This window comes from Dromiciops gliroides, chromosome 6, assembly GCF_019393635.1.
Source record: "Dromiciops gliroides isolate mDroGli1 chromosome 6, mDroGli1.pri, whole genome shotgun sequence".
In the NCBI taxonomy this organism is placed as follows: domain Eukaryota; kingdom Metazoa; phylum Chordata; class Mammalia; order Microbiotheria; family Microbiotheriidae; genus Dromiciops; species Dromiciops gliroides.
Window position 1 is genome coordinate 274199465 of NC_057866.1, and position 20989 is coordinate 274220453.

Genomic DNA, 20989 nt, shown 5'->3' on the forward strand with positions numbered 1-20989 from the left:
TAATTTTCATTTATTATATTCTTAAGCTTTTACTTTGAAGATATGGCAAAAACAAAAGCACGAACATTTCTTCCCTTTCCAAGGATTGTCACCCTTATATTACTTCAGTCTCTGGGGAGAATAGTCTCAGACTTTTAAGCTTCTATGTAGTCTCTGCAGTTGGTGTCAGCAAGTTCAAGTCTAAATGAAGCACGGCTGCTGGATGAGTACTCATCTCCATCATTGCGAGTCTGGTCCTTGAGGTTGCCCTTCCCTCTGTGGGACATTGATCCTGAGCCTGTGGCAAAACCCAATACTACCTGGACTCCTAGACTTGCTAGACTGCTAGACACTCAAATACCTGGGTGGATGCTTCTCTGGACCTTTTGGAACTCATAAAGTCAAAACCTCCCCCTTGATCCCCTTTACCTAAAACAAAAGAACAAACACAGATGAGATGATATCATAAAGCCTCTTCTTTAATGTCATTTTCCATTGATAAAATCACATCATTTTCTGATGTAGACCTTTTTTTCCCCTTACTCTGAGGCTCTGCTTGTGGACTTACTCTCTTTTCTCCTGGGCATCTTTGGATACAAAAATGCCTCTTGGAGTGTTTGGTGTCTTCTTCCTCTTACTCATATTTCCAGCCTTAAGACTTTGTGACAGTGTCAGGCTCTACTCTCTCTCTCTCTGGAATGGTATCCTTTGGTCCTGACCTCTCTTTCCTGGTTTGCTGGAAACTGGTTGGCTTCCCCTTCCCTTGGTGTGCCTGTGCTCCAAATCTTGGAAGGTACCACACCCTGAGTTGTGGCAATGCAATTGCCTGTGTCCTGTTGAGGTGGTTCTATGGCTTTCTGGCTTTCTAGGGCTTCTCTGGTCAGGGCACTGTCAAAGCTTCCCAATTTCAGTTGCTATTAAGTGCTTCCAGGCTGCTGACCTGTAGCAGGACCTTTCTTTTATCATCAGGAGCATTTGGAGCCCTTTATGTCCAGTCCTGAGCTGGATCCAGGAGTTTCCTGATGGTTCTTTTTGGCTTTTTTGGTTGTTCTTAAGTCTGGTGATCTTTAGACATCTCTCAGAGTAAAAGTGGGATAGTTGGGCTGGGCTGGTGCCTTTCACAACACCATCTTAATGAGATCTTGGAGCCGACTTGGTTAAGAAAGGTTTCTTGGGGATGGAGAAGAGGCCACGATCTCTGCTGAGGGCAGAGAGGAAACTTGGTACTAGCGATGCCTCATTGAATCCCCCTAATAACCAAACAGTTGTTGTTTACCTAGGACACTGGGTGGAGAGTGGGAGGCCAGGAAGGAAGCAGCAAACTCAACAGCTGCTCCTTCTCCAGGGATGCCCATCCCCCATGGCTAATTTCGGATTGCCTTCAACCTCCCCTTTGCATGTGGGAACTCGGAGTCCCAGGCTTGGACGCAGGGATGTATTCAACTGTGGCTCCACTTCACGTGTAAATAGTGCACCAAAGAAAGAAAGAAAAGGGAGCAATAGAGAACTCTTGCCCGTGTCAGCCCTGGCATTCAGGCACCGAAGCCCAATCTTCGGATCCCGGATAAGGTGTCAAGATGATGGTGGGGGCGGGGAGGTGATCGAGCTGGGTGCAGGTGCCTGGAAAAGCATTTATAAGGGCGATGTCCTAAACACTGTGCTAAATGCTGCGGATTCAATTATAAAAGCAAGATGTCCCTTCCCTCATAGAGTTTACTTTCTAGTGGAGACAACAGGTAGAGAAAAGAGTGAGTGGTGGGGACTGAGGGATGTTTCTGTGTGGACAGACACGGGGATGGTCAGCGGGACAATGCGTGTGGGGCTGGCAGGGAGATGCTTGGACAAATCCTTTCCAGAGCCAGTGGTGCAGCTGATTTCATAACTGAAATTTCAGAGTTCTTAGAGAAAGCAGTAAAAAGGGCTGGGGCTGCTAAGTCCGGAGGGAGCTCCTGGTCACATTCCGTCCGTCATTTTTAGCAAAAGACGTTTCCCTGATTCCTTTGGTGTCTGGCACCCGAATTTGAGCCCTCGCATTCACACACTTGAACAAAGAAAACCAGTTAAACAAAAACAAGCCATTCAGCCGCCTCCCTCCGAATGCGAACGCGGGCGAAGCTCTTCCTTTGTGGTCCCCAGCCCCCGCCCCGTCCCGCCCCCTAGTTCTAGGAGTAGTGGAAGGAGGTAAGCTCCGGCTATCAGTTCTCCAGCATTATTCGTTTTTCAGTTATTCAGAATCCAGTTCCCTTTGAGGGATAAGTATGATTGTGACACCTCCTGCCCCCCCCCCCAGCCTCCTCCGCCGCTCCGATTTTACACAGGAGGAAACTGAGGCCCAGAGAGGTAAAGGCAATTAAAAAGAAAAAGAAAAAGCAGAGCCCGACTCTCACCGGGACCTCTGTTTCCCAGTCTACGACATTCAGCTCTCTGCACCCCACTACCCTGTTGGCTCCGGGTGACTCCGGGTCGGCAGCTGCTCCTCCTACGAGCCCTGCCCAAGCTGAATGGGACTGGAGCCCAGAGGCTGGGTGCTCTGAGTGGGCCGGCGCCCCTTGGATGACCGTGGGGTGACATGGGGTGAGGCCCTAGCTGTGCGGCGGCTCTTGCCCCGCCAGGTGGCAGCCCCCCCTAATACCTGGCTGTCCTGCCCCATGCCCACCTCCCAACTCCGTGGGCACCGCCCCCTCTCCCGCCGCACCCTAGGTCTCCGCCCACGTCCAGGATCCTGCCAGGAGGGGCGGAGGGAGGTGGGGCGCTCCTGGGGTGGGGGTGGGGCAGGAGGGGAAGGCCCCGCCCAGGCCCCGCCCCCGGCTCCGGTCTGTGCGGGCCCGCCCCCCCCCCCCCCCATCTCAGTCCCGGAGCAGGGGAGAATGGCCCAGAGGCCGAGGCTGCTGCTGCTGCTGCTGCGGCGGCGGCGGCGGCGGTGGCGGGACCCGCGGGCACCATGACTCTTTTCAGCTTCTTGGTGGCTCTGATGCTGGGGACGCTCCCCGGCGTGAGCGGCGTGGAAAGGAGCCCCAAGCCCCCGGGGCCGCGCCGGCCCCCGCTGCCTGCTGCGATCCCCCGGCCCCCTGGCCCCGTCCCGCCGGCTCTCGGACCGCCCCGACGGCCGGCCGGCCTGTCCTTCCAGCGCCGCCAGTCCCCTGCCTCCGCGCCCCTGGCGCTGCTTTCGCTCCCAGCCCCTGGCCTGGGGCAGCACCGCTTCTCGGGAAGGAGACGGGACGTGGGTGCAGGGGGCGGACAGTGTTGCTTCCCTGGAGACCCTCAAGACCGCTGCGACTGCAGACACGGTGAGTGGCACCGAGTCCGGCTCTGGGGCTAGGGTCTGAGTGTGGACAGGCGAGCACGTGTGCGAGTCAGGTAAATGTGATGGGCTTGCGCGGTTGGGGATGGAGATAGCTTTCTGCTGTCCTGGAAAGACCGAGGCTCGGAGAAATATCTAGTCTATCCCCTCATCTCCGCCACCCCCATCCCTCCCTACCTCTTCAGTTTTACAGCTGAGGAGACCGAGACCCAGAAAAGGGAAAGGACTTATCCAACATCACACAGCTGCCACGCAGCAGCAAGTCAAGATTCAAACCCAGGTCCTGAGATTTCCTAGCCACTGTGCTAAACTGCCTTATTCCCTCTTTAATGTTCTCTTCGGAAAGGCGACAGAGTCTTCCAACGCGAACATTCAGTGATTCTGTGTGTATATGTTGCAGCTGCCCCTGTCTGCATTGTCAGGTATTATTGGCGGCGAATGGTTTGTGGAATTGAGCGAGCGAGAGAGTGAGCTGTCAGACTGCTGGGGGTACCCGAGCTGGCTGAAAGGGCGGGAGGGCTCTGTGCTCGACCCTGTCTGTGGCAACTTGGGGATGCTCTGTTGGCTGGGAGTTGGTGTCAATGGGAGAGTTTCCCCAAAGACTTCGTCCAACAATGACATTCTATGTTTTTTTCATAAACCCAAACCCCGGGCTTCTTTCTAACCTTGCTTTTTAGAAAGAATAACTAACGTTCTTTCTCGTGGTGAGATTCATTGCCCAGCACCGCAGTAGTTGGTCCTAGCTCAGCTCAAGAGAGAAATGGGGGCATTTCCTCCTTACTTAGGCGATCCTAGAAAGCCCCTCAGCTGAGCCAACGTCTTATTCCTGCCAAAGTGCCTGAGGCAATCGACCTGCTTCACGTCTGGAGCAAGAACAAAGGGAATCCAAAGGAAATCTTTTTGTGGACAAACTAAATGTCCTCGTAGGGGATGGGAGAACCTAGTTGTATTAGACACGGAGCTATTTAATTTTAATCTATCACCGGGCAACACGAATGGGAAAAATCACTGTAGTACTCAATAAGACGGATGTCCAGTTACTTTTCATGTTAAAAACAGTAGCAACAAGAGCAACAAAAGCCAAAAGCATGACACCGCCATCTTGAACTCCACCTCTTAGATTGGGAATTTGGTAGCACCTTCTCCCCACCACCAGAGTTCTCTCCATGATTTCAAAGTTTAGAATACGAAATTGAAACTCTCTTCACCTCTCTGTCCCCATGAGTTTCCTCCATATTATTATTATTATTGTTATTATTATTATCATGTTGTTTGGGTAGAGTTTCTTACACTTTAAAGTGTGAGGGTTGGGCCAGATGGTCTCTGAGGTCCCTTCAGATCTAATATTCTATTTGAATGTCCTCAGAGGCAGAGGGATGTTCTGGTGGATTCCAGGGTCAAACTTGGAGTCAGAAAGAACTGGAAGCCCTGCCTGAGATGCTTGGTAGCTATGTGACCCTGGGCAAGTCACTTGATTTTTCTCATGGCTAGAATACTGAACAGAGAATCTGGAAGATTGGGCTCAAATCTGGCCTCTGATACTTACTAGCAGCTGTGTGACCTTGGGCCAGTCACTTAATTACCCTTGGTGTAAAATGGGAATCTCAGTTTCTTTATTTCAGTTTGAATTTCAGGATACCTACACCTCTGTCAGTGATGTCAGCCAGAGGGAAGACTGAACAAAGAAGCTTGAGGCTTTATCCTGGTCACTGAGAGGATACCAGTAGTAAAGCCAAATCAACATTCTTTCCAAATGTTAAGAGCGTTGTAAATGTTACTGGTCCTGGTGTTATTGTGGAGTTACTCGTTGCTTAACTTTCTCTTTTACATTTGATCCCTCTCCCTGAATGGAGATGGTCATTCATCACCTTTCATTTGGACCCTGAGGCATACTTCATTTTGTCCCCCTCTTGAAGCTAGCTCAGCTTATCAGGAGTTCTGCCCAAGTGCCTTTTACCTATGCCTTTGGTCGCTGGAGTCCTTTGGGCTACAGCAAAGTCATAGCAGGGTTAAGACCATTGATTTCTTCTGCTCAGGAATGAAGTCATCACTATGACATTTATATTCCATAACAAGAATGTGGATGGGCTTGTAATGGTCTGGAGCTGGCCCCAGCTGGGAGCTCTAGAATTTCCTTACTATTTACTATGACTTCAGTATTAAAATTCCACATAAAGCAACACGAGTAACAACAGCTGACGACTACTACTACTACTACTACTACTACTACTACTACTACTACTACTACTACTACTACCACCACCACCACCCCCCTTCAAAACCCAACCCATTCTCTGTGCCACATTAAAGGTGAGGAGGCAATGGTAAAGGAAGAGAATGACAGCCGGGGGGTATATATTGGGGACTTTCTGCCCTAAAACTGATTTGAAGCCCATGAAAGAATCCTGAAGCCCTGATTTCATTCAAGCTCTAGCAATACCCCTGATTGGCATAGCACCCCAGACCTATTAACTTTGTTTGACCAAGCTGGGTCTCTTGCCAAGCGTTTTAAAGCTCTATTTAAAGGCCTCTATTGCTTCTCTCTGCTCTAAGAGATGATACTTGTCTTAACCATCGATTATCCACCATAAAATTTTACAAATGAGTTTATAATTGGTCTTGCCTTTATCAACCTTCATAAGCTTTTAAAAAATAAATTTATGTTCTAAACAGATGCTTCCTTTGAACACCATTTCTCTCTTTATTTAATAACTATTTCTCTCAATTGGCAGATAATTTAAATGTTTGCTGACTGAGGCACATTTTAGGATCTTTTTGGCCACTGTACTGTGGCAATTGATGGATGTCAATTACATTTCTCCATAATTTGCATTAATCTCATTTTCACTATTGACTATCCGTGTTTCATTATCAATACCTTTTTTAAATACATCAGGAATCAATGTTGTTTCACTGTCTATGTTCTCCTTTTTCTGATCTTTTCTTCAAGTTTTGTATCAAATTCGATCCTTGCTCTAAGTCAGTGGCCTGCATGCACACAAACACCTTGCCGTCAAGAAGCGAGCTTGCATTCTTTGAATATGATAGAATACAATTATGCTATAAGAAATTTGGGAAGCCCAGGAAGTGGTGCAGAGAGAAGTGAGCAGAACCAGAAGAAAACTTTATACAATAACAACAACATGGTAAAGACAAATATATTTGAAAGACTTAGGACCTCTGATTGACCCAGTGGCCAACCATGATTCCAGAGGCTTGTGATGAAACAGCTTGCATACCTTGAAATTAGATAGACTTGGGGCGGCTAGGTGGCACAGTGGATAGAGCACCGGCCCTGGATTCAGGAGGACCTGAGTTCAAATCCAGCCTCAGACACTTGACACTTAGTAGCTGTGTGACCCTGGGCAAGTCACTTAACCCCAATTGCCTCACTTGAAAAGAAAAAAGAAAAATAAATTAGATAGACTCGGAGTGTCGATTGAGACATTTTTTTTTTTGACTCAGTCACTGTGGGAATTTGTTTTGCTTGATTTAGATTGTAACAAGGGATTATGTTTTTCTTGCTCTCTGTTTGTTGGGGTGGGGAAGAGGTGAGAAGGACAGAAAGCCGATCTTTGTTTGAAAATTTTAATTTAATAAAAGGAAAAGAGGAAACTTACATTCTAGCTGTGATGGAGAAAGAATATAACACACACACACACACACAGAAGGAAATAGAAAGTCATTTGAGGGTGGGGAGAACACTAACAAAGAGGAAGATCGTGAAGGAGCTTAGGTAGGGCTGGTGCCTGAGCTGAGCCTGGAAGGAAGCCAGGTATGGATCCTAAGAAGTGAAGGTGAGGAGAGAGCAGATTCCAGGCATGGGAAACATTTTTTACAAAAATTCAGATGTAGGAAATGGGATGCCAAGGTCAACCAACTTCAATGGAATGTAGAGACCTTGAAGGAGATTCATGTTAAGTCAGAAAAAGTAGGTCAGGGCCCAAGTGTGAAGGGCTTTCAATGCCAGGCTGAGAAGTTTGGTTTTGATCCTAGGAGCAGCAGTAAGCCCCTGGAGATCTGGGAACTAGGGATTAACATGGAGCTTTAGGGAGATTATTTGGGCAGCTCTGTGGAGGATGGAGGGGAAAGGGAAGAGACTGGAGGCAGAGAGGCCAGTAAGGAGTCTACTACAATGGGGCAGAAACCAGGTGATGGAGGCCCTGAACAAGAGTGGTGGTTTTCTTTTCTCTCTTTTTCTCTTTCTCTCTCTCTTTCTTTCTTTCTTTCTTTCTTTCTTTCTTTCTTTCTTTCTTTCTTTCTTTCTTTCTTTCTTTCTTCCTTCCTTCCTTCCTTCCTTCCTTCCTTCCTTTCTTTCTTTCTTTTTTTTTTTTTTTGCGGGGCAATGAGGGTTAAGTGACTTGCCCAGGGTCACACAGCTAGTAAGTGTCAAGTGTCTGAGGCCATATTTGAACTCAGGTCCTCCTGAATCCAGGGCCAGTGCTTTATCCACTGTGCCACCTAGCTGCCCCAGTGGTGGTTTTCTAAGCAAAGAGAAAGAAATGGAGGGGAAGGATGTTGAGAATATAGAATTGACAAGACTTGGGAACTGATTGGATATAGAGTGTGAAGGAACATAAAGATTCAAGGGAGGCTGTAAGGTTTTGAACCTGGGTGACCGTTAGGATGGTGGCACCCTTAACAGAAAGAAGCTTATTTGGAGAAATGGTGAATTTTTTTTTTGTACATTCTATTTTTTTCCATTTATTTAGAATTTTACCTCTTTCCCCAATTATATGTAAAAACAATTTTAACATCCATTTTAAAAACTTTGTGTTCCAAATTCTCTTCCTTCCTTCCTCCCTCGCCACCCCCCTTAAGAACTCAAGAAATTCAATATAAGTTATACATGTGTGGTCATGCAAAATATGTCCATATTAGGTGGTGAAAGAAAACAGACCAAAAAAATCTTAGGAAACTTAAAAAAAAAAAGTGCTTCAATTTGTACTCAGATACCATCCATTCTTTCTCTGGATATAGATCACTTTTTTTTAAATTATAAAAGTATTTTATTATTTTCCAGTTACATGTAGAGATAGTTTTCAACATTCGTTTTTATCAGATTTCTAGTTTCAAATTTTTTCCCTCCCTCCCCTCCGTCCCTCCCTGACCAAGACAAAATGGTGAATTTTGTAGGAATCAGTGAGTTCTTTCTTGAATGTACTGAGTTTGAGGTGCCCATGGAAAACCTAGGTGCAGGTATCTGGCAGGGTGTTGGTAATGATATATTGAAGCTCAGGAGAGGGGAAGTGGAGAGACAGAGACAAAGACAGAGACAGGGACAGAGAAATGGAGAGATAGAGACAGAGACAGAGAGATGGCTAGAGACAGACAGAGACAAAGAGAGACAGACAGAAACAGAGAGATGAGAGAGAGAGAGAGAGAGAGAGAGAGAGAGAGAGAGAGAGAGAGAGAGAGAGAGAGAGAGAGATGATGGAGTCAGAAGATCATAGATAAAGGGCTAGAAGGGACCTCCCGTTTTACAGATGAAGGAAATGAGGCCCAGAGAGGTTAAGTAAATTGCCCAAAGTTACCCAGGTATTAAGTGTCAGAGACAGGATCTGAATACAAGTTTTCCTGATTCCAAATTCACCACTCTTTCCATCACACCAGAGAGATGACAAGGAAAGAAAACTCTACTATGTTCTTAACTGTGACAGGATGAATACTACTGCTATGTAATGTTTAAGATTTCCCCAAAAGACTCCTTCATATTTCTTACTTACTGCATTACTCTAACGTGCTGACATGAGCTTATTGAATGGAAGACTTATGTGCACATTGAGCCTGGCATCTGGAGACCCAGTTTGAATCACTGTGTGGTGTTTATTCGTCTTTTTGCACCTCAGTTTTACTCATCTGTAAACTGGAGTAGCAATACTGTCATTTGGGTTGTGGAGATTGTTCTTTGTAAGCCATACAGTGCTACTAAAAAGGAATCTTGATGTTGAAGTAAACAGCAGTTACAGTAACCATAAACATTTGCATTTTGGTATAAAAAGAAGACATCTGGAACAGGCCCACCATTGACAGGCTGTGCTCTTGGAAGTTCATCTCTTGTCTGAAATGGATTTTAATGACCCAGTTGGCTCAGAAGTTGGCTGGCTTTTAGCTTTCCCCCCTTCCTTCCTGTTTCATCTTGTTTCTATGTTGTAGGGGCTCATGAGATCACATAGATTAACAGCTAGAAGGGACTTTACAGGTCATGAGTCCAACTGACTCATTTTAAAGATGAGGAAACTGAGGTCCAGAGAGGTTAAATGATCTGCCCAGAAATCACACATTGTCTGAAGTGGGATTTGAACTGAGGTTTTCCTTCAAGTCCAGTGCTCTATCAACTATACCATACTGCCTCTCACAATAAATACTGAACTTACTGTTCTTCCTTGCTTTATTTACAAAACTCATAACTCTTGTCTGCTGTTAAGGTCATTGGTAGATTTAAAAAACAACAACAATGCTTTGGGTTTGGGGCTTTGCCCAGCTTGAATTAGAGGAAGTATCCCTCAGAATTGTTGACTAGAAGAAGATAAAGATCATTTAGTTACCTGGGCTTGGGTAATTCAGAGCCCATCAGATCACTGACTCATGGCATTGGGGAGGCTTCAGCTGTATGGATCACCCTATGCTCCTGCCTTTCACCTGGTACTGGGCACTATTTTCCAGGCAATTTCCCATTGTGTGGGTCCCAGCCAGGGCTGGGACAGCACATCTTGATTGTATGACATGACCAGCCTATTTCCTCTTTCTAGTCAAGCACTCCTTGCTCTTGTCAGTTTTATTCCTTTTTAAATGTTTTTTAATTATGAATTTAAAAATTGTCAACAAATAGGAAGAGTATTGAAAGAGCCAAATAGGTGTTTGGGTGTGAGACAGCAAAGGTTCTATATTTTAGGTTCTCACAGTGTATATCAAATTGAATGCAGTGGTAGGGAAATTGGCCTGGGTTTGTCCTCTTGCAAACCTTTTTCCTTCTGTGTATTTTTAGGTGTTGTTATTCTTCAGTTGTTTCAGGCAAGTTCAGACTCTTCATGACCCCATTTGAGGTTTTCTTGGCAAAGATGCTGGAGCAGTTTGCCTTTTCCTTCTCCATCTCATTTTACAAAAGAAACTGAGGTAGACAGGATCAATCGACTTGCCCGGGGTCACATAGTTAATAAGTATCTGAGGCAAGATTTGAACTCAGGAAGATAATAAATCTTTTTGACTTCAAGCCTAGTACACTATCCACTGTGCCACCTAGCTGCCTCTTTATGTGCTTTATTGATGCTTATTTCTTTTTGTTGTTTCTGTCCCTACCCACTAAGTCATACATCCTAGGGGAATGTATTATAGCTTCCTTACCCTGACAGGAAGGCAGGCATTCAACAATAATTTATTAAACACCTACAATGTGTCATGCATGAATTCAGTTGCTTAGGTTTTTTCGAGCCAGTATCAAAACTTGTATCTCTAGTATAGGCAGGGTAGTCCAGTGGAAAGAGCCCTGGATCTAGAGTCAAAAGCCAGGCTCCCAGCGGCACATGCCTATAATTCCAGCTACCAGGGAGGCCAAGGAGGGTGGATTTTTTGAGCTCAAGAGTTCTGAGCTTCAGTGACTTAAGCCTATCAGTGTGGGCACTGTCTGGCACCAATAAGAGGGAGGTGCACAAGGATGCTTAAGCAGGGGTAAATTAAGCCAGGGTGGAAGCAGAGCAAATCACAGTTTCCATGGCCTTGATTTACCCTCTGTCACTGAATTTTTATTCTGAAATGGGTAACTATGCCATTGAAACCCATTCTTACCCTGCTGCTTTTTTGGGGGTGGTGAGAGCCATCTACTTTAGGCAGCATATAAGTGGAAGGAAAACATCGGTGCTACACAGAGTGTTTGTTATCTGGGGCCTCTTGCCTGGGAGATGCTGCCACTTGGTGTGTCATGACCACTCAGCAAATGGTCCTGGGAATTTGAAAATACCTAATTAGCTGCACCAGCCCAGCTCCATCTCAGTGTGACTGAAATCCTTCTGCCTTTCAGGTTTCCCTCCCCACTTCATAGGATGCTTCTTACAACAGGGAATAAGAGACCAGAATGAGTTTAAGAATTGCTCCCTTTGGGGTGAGACAGCTTCTGAGTGGGTGTTTCCGTGTGCTCCGTTAGCGCAGCATTGCCAGCCAGGGAGATAAATAATGCTGACTTCATCCTTGGCAATTGGGTTAGCTCTGCCGCTGTCCTTTTTTCCCCTTCATCATGAACTTGACAAACATCAACATACATGACCTTTTCCATATACTAAGAAGACCAGAAAAAAGATGGTTGTAAATGGAAACTGTGAATCTCACATAGAGCTTTAAAAAAAAAAAGCAAAAAGTATGTATTAAATTGGTTATTACTACCAGATTGTCTGTATTTTCCTTTGCACTTCTGCTGTCTTCTGTGTATTTTTTTAAAAAGGCAATTGGGGTTAAGTGACTTGCCCAAGGTCACACAGCTAATAAGTGTCAAGTGTCTGAGGTCGAATTTGAACTCAGGTCCTTCTGAATCCAGGGCCGGTGCTCTATCCACTGCGCCACCTAGCTGCCCCTTATTCTGTGTATTTTAAAAATATTTTATTGAGGCAAAAGACAGTTCCTGCCCTCAGGGAGCTTATACTCAAATGGGGGGGGGGAGACAACATGCAAACAAATATATATTATATATATATATATATAAATATAAACGAGCTATATACAGGAGCAATAGGAAATAATTAACGGAGAAGATGCACTAGACTGAAGAGGGGTTGGGGAAGGAGCAGGTAGGATTTTAGTGGGGACTTGAAGCCACCAGTAGTTGGAGCAGAGTAGGGAGAGCATGTCAGGCACGGGACAGCCAGAGAGAACGCCTGGAGCTGAGAGGGTGGAGTGTCTTGTTTGTAGAACAATCCAGAGGCCGCTTTCTCTGGATCTAAGAGTGTGTGTCAGGGAATAAGGAATAATAAGACTGGAAAAGTAGAAGGGAGCTTCGAATGCCAAATAACATTTTGCATTTGCTTCTGGACACAATAGAGAGCCACTGGTGTTTATGGAATAGGTGGGAGGAGGGAGGTGACATGATCTTGGATCTGCAGTTTAGGAAAAACATTTGAGTTGCTTAATAGACGACTGGAGTAGGGAGAGGCTTAAGGCAGGCAGGCGCACCAGGAGTTATTGAGGAAATCAAGGACTGAGATGATGAGGGCCTACGGCAGTGTGTGTCAGAGGAGAGAAGGGGGCATATCTGAAAGGCGTTGTCAAAGTAAAATCCACGGGCAGTTTGGTGAGAGAGTGAGGAGTCCAGGATAATTTGCAAAGCTAGACGGTGGGAATAATGGTATTGCCCTCTGTAGTAACAGGGAAAGTTTAGGAGAAAAGGTATTTTTGTACACGTTATGTTTAAGATGGCTACCGGACTTCCATTTTGAGACGCCTCAAAGGTAGCCGGCGTTGTGAGAATGGGGGTCAACAGAAGCTGGGGCAGGAAAAATAGTTTTAAGAATCATCGGTATATGGGGAACAGCTACGTGGCGCAGTGGGTAGAGCACCGGCCCTGGAGTCAGGAGGACCTGAGTTCAAATCCGGCCTCAGACACTTGACACTTACTAGTTGTGTGACCCTGGGCAAGTCACTTATCCCCAACTGCCTGCCCCACCCCCCCAAAAAAGGAATGTTCAAAACTATCTTTATATGTATTGGAAAAATAAAATAAAAAATACTAAAAAGAATCATTGGTATAGAGATGGTGTATATGTGAATTGTAGCAGAACTGATCATACATTAGCATACCTATCCTCTCACAACTCCTCCAGCAGTTGTCATTTCCTTTTTTTAACATGCTTGTCAGTCTGTTGACTGTGAGGTAAAAAGAACCTGGGAGCTATTTTAATCAACATTTCTCTTATTATTGGTTATTTGGAGCATTAAAAATTATGGTTGTTTGTAGCTTGCATTCCTTCTTTGGGGAATTACCTAGTCATGTACTTTGTTTATGTAATGGGGAATGGCATTTGTTCTAACACAGGGTGGGCCAAAAGTCACAAAGAGATTTCAATATTTAATGACTCCTTTATTTTTTTGTTTTAAATTTACAATTGCATATCATCATATACAGTATATATAGGAAATGAATTTATATTTCATGAGAAAGACAAATCTCATAAATGGTAAAAATAATTTTCAAAAAGTTATTAAAATGTCATTACTTTTGCTCCACCCTGTATATTTGTATTAATTTCTTATGCATCTTGAGTACAGACCTTTAGCAGAAAAATATGCTGTCCTAATTCCCTTTCTTATTGTACTGTTAAGAAAAATATATTGTCATTCCCTACTAATTCTAACTACTTTGATTTGATTTATGCAAAAACTTTTCAGTTTCATGTGACCAAAATTGTCCGTTTTAAATATTGTGACTTTCTCAGTCACTTGTTTAATTAGTAACTCTTCTCTTATCCAAAGCTATGGCTGGTACCTTTTTTTTTTCTCTTCTATTTTGTTGATGTTATGACTTTTTATATCTAGGTCATGTATTCACTTGGAGCTTATTGTATTATATGATGTGAAACATTGATCTAAACCCATTTTCTATCAGGCTACTATCCAGTTTTCTTAGCAGTAAGTCCTTAACCCCAGAGCAGGACTGTCCTTAGGTTTCTTGAACACTGTGCTACCATGTTTGACTGCTTCTTTTGTTACTAATCAGTTCCAGTGACTTACTTTTCTGGTTTTTAAGCAGTACAGAATATTTTTGATGATGTCTATTATATAGTCTGATTTGGGATTTGGTACCACTATGTCCTGTTACTTTGGGTTTTTTTCCATTTTTTCTTTTCAGATTTTGACCATTCATTACCCTAGATGAATTTTGTTGCTATTTTTCTAATTTTCTAACTTAAACTTTGGTAATTTGACCAAATCTGTAAGTTCATCTAAATAATATTGCCATTTTAATTCCATTCACAAAGTCCAGTCTCAAGTTAATATTTCTCCAATTATTGAAATCTTTTTGCTTTACCTCACTTGTTTATGAGGTTTTTATGACTTTCCATATGTTTATTTTATTTTTTTTTGCAAAGGTGCCACAAAGGGCTGAGAAATGGGTGTATTCTTTTCTATTCAATGATCACCAGAGATCTATTATATTTAACTTTTCTAAATTACATTCAAGTCCTCCACTTCTTTCTTGTTTATCTTTCTGTTGGATTTATCCAGATCTGAAGTGGGCACATTCCAAACTATTATGATTTTGTTCTCTATTTCTCCCTGTAATTCAATCAGCTTTTCCTTTAAATAGGAGCTATTTAACTCTGTTAGTGCTAATAGGTAGATAGGTAAATAATTATTTCATTGTCTAAAGTTCCTTTAAGGATAGTGGTTTCCCTAATTATCACTTTTAATCCTTTTACCTTTGCCTTGTCTGAGAGCACAATTACTATCTCTGCTTTTAAAAGTTCACCTAAGGCATAATTAATTCTATCCTAGGCCTTCATTTTGACTCTGTGAATCTTTATGTTTCAAGTGCATTTCTAACGCATAAATAACATAATTATTGAATTTTTCTTTTAATTTTTTTCTGCTCTCCCCTGATTTATGGGTAAATCAATTCCATTCATGTTCATGGCTGTGATTATTAATTATGTATTTCCCACATCATGTCTTCTTATATTTTTTCCTCTTTTTGCCAGCTGTCTCCCTCTTTACAAAGGATGAGATAAAATAGAAGGAACGTGCTCAGCAATAGAGCTCTATGCGACTTTTTTTCATTCCCCTGCTCCTTTCTTCCCCTAGTCCAGACCCCTAATCACTGACTCTTACACTTCCTCTCTCCCCCCTTTAAATCTATCATTTATGATCAACATCTGATGATAGAATATCTTTCGCTTGTGACTATTTCCTTCCTTTATTTACCATCTTTGTAAACTCCCCTCTCTCCTCTCCCTGATTCCCTGCTGATTTTAGTGTATTTCTACACCAAACTGTTTGTGTGTCTTCAATCTGCCTTTGCCTAGTTTAGATGAGTAAGATTAATGAGATGCTTGTTCTCCCCATCCCTTCCTCCTTGTTTGTATGCTTTTCTTTTCATATACCTCAATTATGCCACATAACAATTTCCTCCCCTTCTCCCTCATTTCTCCTTCAATATATTACTTTCATTCCCTTTTCATTCCTCTTTTAAAAACAACAAAGGAGAACAAAAACATCCCAGGTTACTTTGGGTACTCTGTGATGACTGTAGGATTCTGAAGGGACACTTGCTTCTTCTTTCCCTCCCATCAGGACATAAGTACCTCTGCATCATTTAACTTTTTAATTCCTCAAATGTGTTTATCTTTCTAGGTTTTTCTTGCTTCCTGAAATTTGCATTTCAAAGACTCTACCTGTTTCTATCTTTTCATGAGGAATGTTCAAAAGTCCTTTTTTCTAATACAGATCCATTTTCCCCTGTAGGATTATGCTAAGTTTTGCTGGGAACCTTACTCTTCATTTTGTTTTTTTTTAAATAAAAGTATTTTATTATTTTCCAGTTACATGTAGAGATAGTTTTCAGCATTTGTTTATATAAGATTTCCAATTTCAAATTTTTCTCCCTCCCTCCCCCCCCTCCCCTGGACAGTAGGCAATCCTATATAGGTTATATATATATATATATATATATATATATATATATATATATATACACACACAAATACATAACAACATTAAACATATTTCTGCATCAGTCATGCTATAAGAGCTTATTCTTCATTTTAAACCTTTATCATTTGCCTTTCAGAATATCATTATCTTTTGTGCTCCTGCATGTGGTTTCTTCGTACTTACATTCTCACTACTTGTTTTTTGGAATCTGGAAGCTCTGGATTTTGTCTCTGACTTTCTGGGATGTTTTCAATTTGGGGTTTCTTTCAGAAGCTGACCAGTGGATTTTATTTGCATTTTGTTTTTTAGTGCTAACAGATCTGGGTTATTTTCTTTTATGATTTCTTGAAATGTATTTCAGTTTGGTTATAGTTTTCAGAGCATGAGATAGTTCTTAAATTATCTCTCTTCAACCTCTTTCTCAGGTCAGTTGTTTTCATAGTAGATTCCTTAAATGATCTTTTATTTTTTTTTTCAGAGTTTTGTCTTTGTTCGAGGGATCAAGAAAAGCTTCATTTTAGATCTTTACTAGAGGGGTAGGTATGTGGGAAAGTTGGACTCTTTTACAGACTTTCTTATTCGATCTAATCTTAACTTCAAGTGTTGCTTTACTTTTTTTCCTGCCGATTCATTAATTAATTCAACCAGTGTTTGTAAAACGTCTGGTTCAGTTGGACCTTAGGAGGTCCATACTATCTGTATAACCTTAGACAAGTCACTTCCCTTTTGATTTGTGGTTTCTCTATGTATAAAATGAGGGAATCGAGTGAGATAATCTCTAAAGTCCTTTCTGGATTTAAATCATATGTATAATATGACAAAAGCACTGGCCCTGAATGCCTACTGTGTGTAAGTTTGATTTTGTAAAGATTCATTCAGCAGCTCCAGAATGGATGAGTTTGTTGGGAAAGACTAGGAGTTCTGGCTTGGATACATTGAGTTTGAGACTCCTACAGGACGTGCAGTTTGAAATACCCAATAGACAACTGGTGATATGAGACTGGACCTCAGGAGAGAGATTAAGGCTGGATATCTAGATCTTGGAATCACCTGAAAAAAAAAAAAGATTACAACTGGACCTATGGGAGCTGATAAGATCACTGAGTAAGAGGGCCAGCTAGGTGGTGCAGTGGATAGAGCACCAGTCCTGGAGCCTCAGACACTTAACACTTACTAGCTGTGTGAGCTTGGGCAAGTCACTTAACCCCAATTGCCTCACTAAAAGAAAAAGATCACTGAGTAAGAGCATGTAGAGAAAGAGAGACATATGGAGAGAAATAGAGATTGGGAGGGAGGGAGAGACAGAGATAGAGAAACAGAGACAGTGAAGGAGAGACAGAAAGTGAGATAGAGACAGAAAGAGGGAGAGAAACAGAGAGAGAAAAAAAAGAGAAACAGAGACAGAAAGACAGACAGAGAGACCAAGAGTCAAAGACCAAAACAGAGACAGAGGGAGAGATAGAGAAACAGAGAGAAAAAAGAGAGACAGATACAAAGACAGATAGAAACAGAGATGAAAAGAAACAGAGAGACAGAGAGGGAAAAGGGCCCTGGACAGAGCTTTTGGGGCTCTTAGCCTTGTTCTTACTAAGAGAGCCTAAAAAGAAAGGTAGGATTTGTATTCATTTTTTCCATGTATAATCATTTTGATAAATATTGAATGCAACTCACAAATATCCTAAACACAATTTGAATGTTTAAGATGACTGTTGGGAGAGGGCCTCCCCTATGGTGAGGCAGCCACCAATCCATTTTATCCTCTGAAGTAAAGGCATTTCCTGAATAATCAACAGGCAATTCACTATGAATTAATGAGAACAAATGGAGTTTCTTCAGTGAAATACTTATGAAATAGTGTGGCTCTCACAGATGATTAAAGGAGGGCTGGCTTTCATTTTTTACTTTTTATGATTTGAATAAAAATAGCCATTTTATGATGGCAAAATGGGAATATTTTGCCTACTAAGTTTAGCTTGAAGCAGCATACCCCATCATAGAAATTGTTTCTTCTCACCACTAGCACTAGCACAGATTAATGTCTAAATCCTCCAAGCATTTGCCTCTTCTATGGTGTTTGAATAAATTTCAGCATTAAGGTTCAAAATTCAATTATTTTTAGATTCTTTCAATATGTGACTTTGGAAATTTCATAATTCAGGCAGAAGTGTAGCCTCCCATCTTTTGCAGCTGGCGTCGGCTATGAAGGACTGTAGTTATTGCCTAACAGATGTGTGGTAACGAGAACTATTACTCTGGTAGAAATTTCACTTGGCTAGCTATTGAACATCTCTCAAAACTTTCAGAAGTCTGTTTTTCTCAGGATCAGAACAAGAAGATAATTTCATCCACATGGCATTTCCCCATAGTCCCAGACAAGACAAATGATCGGGGTGCATACAAGTATACACACGATGGAATGGGAGAGCTTGGTCACTCCTTCATCCTGCATTGGGAAAGAGAATTTACACATTTGGGAGTTCTCATTACCAGGGGAGATCACATGCGTAGTGTGGAGCAGAGTAAAGATTTGAAGAACGCTTATAAGTCCCAACTGAACTAGAGGCTTTACAAATACTGGTTGAATTAATTAATAAATTGATTGATGAAAAAAGGTAAAACAACACTTTGAGCTGATGAGACAATCTGAGAGGGTGTAAAAGGGGCCAGCTTTCCTGCATACCCACTTCACCAGCAAAATTCTAAGGCCCTGTACCTGGCTATCACACTTCAGACTACATGTTTGAAAAGTGTCTTTCAGAGCCATGCAGCACAAAGTCCTGACCCCCTACCCTACTGTACTGTGGAGGCAGCCGAGAGGTCTCGAGGACTGGACCTGATATGTGCTTCCAAGCTGGAGAAGCTTCCGGAAGGTCCTAGGGCCAAGCTCGATCTGCTGACGAAAAACAGGGGATGCTGTTAACTTAAATTAGAGGTCACTACCATCACATTTGTCTTTTCTTCTACCAAAGTCTGCACATGATTCAGTCTACTTTATTTCAATAACACTAATTTATTGTTTATCTGCATCAGGGGAGGAGGGTGTTTCCATACCAAGAGTTCCTCACACTGATGGAAAGTCAGGTCTACACTTCCCTCCCCAAGTTCTATTACTATCTTAGTGTGAATGGGACACACACAAACACATCCCAGTAAACACAAGTGAGGCTCCTACTTGGTCTCACTCTGTGTCCTGTGGATTTCCCAAGCTCTGGGCCTGGGTCCCTGCACCATCTTGCTGGGTGCTGGGTGCTGGGTGCTACCTCTTACCACATCCCCAATGAGAGGCTTTCTGACCCCTGTGGTGTCTCTCAGAGAAGCGCTCCTCTATCTTGCTGTGTCTAGACATGGACCTGCCTGTCCCTGGCCAGGCTCACTTTGCTGGAGGATCCCCCTTTTCTATTCCCAATGGACTTCTGGCTGATTTTTTGCATAGTTATGGGGTAGAAAAAGTCACATCTTGTAGTTTCCTACTGGATTTTTAAAAATTGGTATTCGGACTGATGTGAACTTAAAAGTTTTGTCAGAATAGAAGTGTTGAAGCTGAGCAGCCTGCCTCCAACAGGGCCACCATCTTGGCAGGAAGTCCAACTGTGTTGTTGATTAAGCATATTTTGCTGATTCTTTAGCAGTTTCTCCTATTGTCTTCCAGAAGAAAAGTTTCTCAGTGAATCATTGTTTTTAAAAATATTTTCCACAGACATTTCCAGGTTGTTGGGCTCAGTCATAATTTTGCCTTGTTTCCTCTTAACTAATTTCATTTCTCCCTGTATTTCCTTCAGTGCATTTACTACCCTCATTGGCATGTCTTCCATTAGTCAGAGCTTTGTTTATGGGACCATCACTGCTGTTAATTTAGAATATTTCTTCATATCTTCTAGTGATGTTGGAACTTTTGTTTTGTCTGCTTATTTTTTGTTCCTTCTGAGACTTTTCATTTGAGGTTTTTTGGTCAAAGAAGCCACTGCTTCCTTGAGTTGACCTTTCTGTTGGTCTTCTTGCTGGGATATGGAAAAGTCAGGCTGTTCTATAGCCTTTTATTCTTCCCTCATACCTCATACCAGAAGTCCTAGGGCCAAGTTTTGGAGTCAAGATGACCATATTCTTTCAAGTCATTTGAACTACTGTGAACCACTTAGCTTCATTTAGAATGAATGAACACACACAGTCTTTGAGTTGAAGGATATCTGCATCCTCAGAATCTTCTGGCAATTCTGTGGATAAGTACCACTAACCATGAGGGACAGCCACAGTGTGGTGGCCAAATGGCCTCTGCCCAAGCCAGGAAGACTTGTGTTCAAGTCCTTCCTCTGAAACATGCCTGCTGTGGGCAAGTCACTTCATCTCAGCTCTCTTAGCAAATCTCTAAGATGAAAAGTTGCAGAGAAGTGTCAACCTGTATTGGTGGAAAGATTTTCCTCATTTGGGAGTCCCCTATATCAAAGCTTCTTAAACTGTGGGTTGTGACCCCATATACAGTCTCATAACTGAATGTGGGGGGTTGTGAAAAATTTGGCAACAATAAAAGTTTATGTATACCTATTTTCTATGCCAATATACCCAGGGTCTTGTAAAAATTTCTCTGGTGAAAAGGGGTCCCAAATGGAAGAAGTTTAAGAAGCTCTGCCCTAACAAATGAAATAACTGGCTCAGTCCCTCTCCCTTTTGACCATAGGAAACCAAATAAAAACTTGAAATTATTACAGAGGAAAACCTTTTTTTCATTTCGATATTTTGCAGGAAAATTCTCAACTACTCCTTCCACATTCTCTCCTTCTTCTATTTAGCTCGTATTATATTTAGTTGTGTGCATATTTTTATATCTCCCCAGTAGAATGTAATCTCCTTGATAACCTTTGTTGCTTTTTCCTGCCTTTGTTTATTCAGTGTTTGGTGAGTGGATATAAACTCAGGGCACTTTTTTTTTAATCCAGACCTTTGATTTCATTCAGGACTTTTCTGGTCTGCAAATTGCCTCAACCCATTCAAGTCTTCCTAGTGGTCTTAGAGAGTTACCTAGAGCCCTTAGAGGTTAAAGGAGGGGCCCAGGGTTCTAGACCTTTAGGTGTTGTACTAGAC

The 20989-nt window shown here is 42.6% G+C and overlaps 1 protein-coding gene across 1 annotated transcript in view; it reads left to right on the top strand.

Annotated features, from left to right (window-relative positions):
• Positions 1–2846: 2846 nt before the first annotated feature.
• PRSS12 (serine protease 12) overlaps positions 2847–20989 on the top strand; it is an 86723-nt gene continuing 68580 nt past the window's right edge. The window contains 1 exon segment of the mRNA XM_043969554.1: positions 2847–3266. Coding sequence (XP_043825489.1) covers positions 2921–3266 — 346 coding nt within the window. The 5' untranslated portion in view covers positions 2847–2920.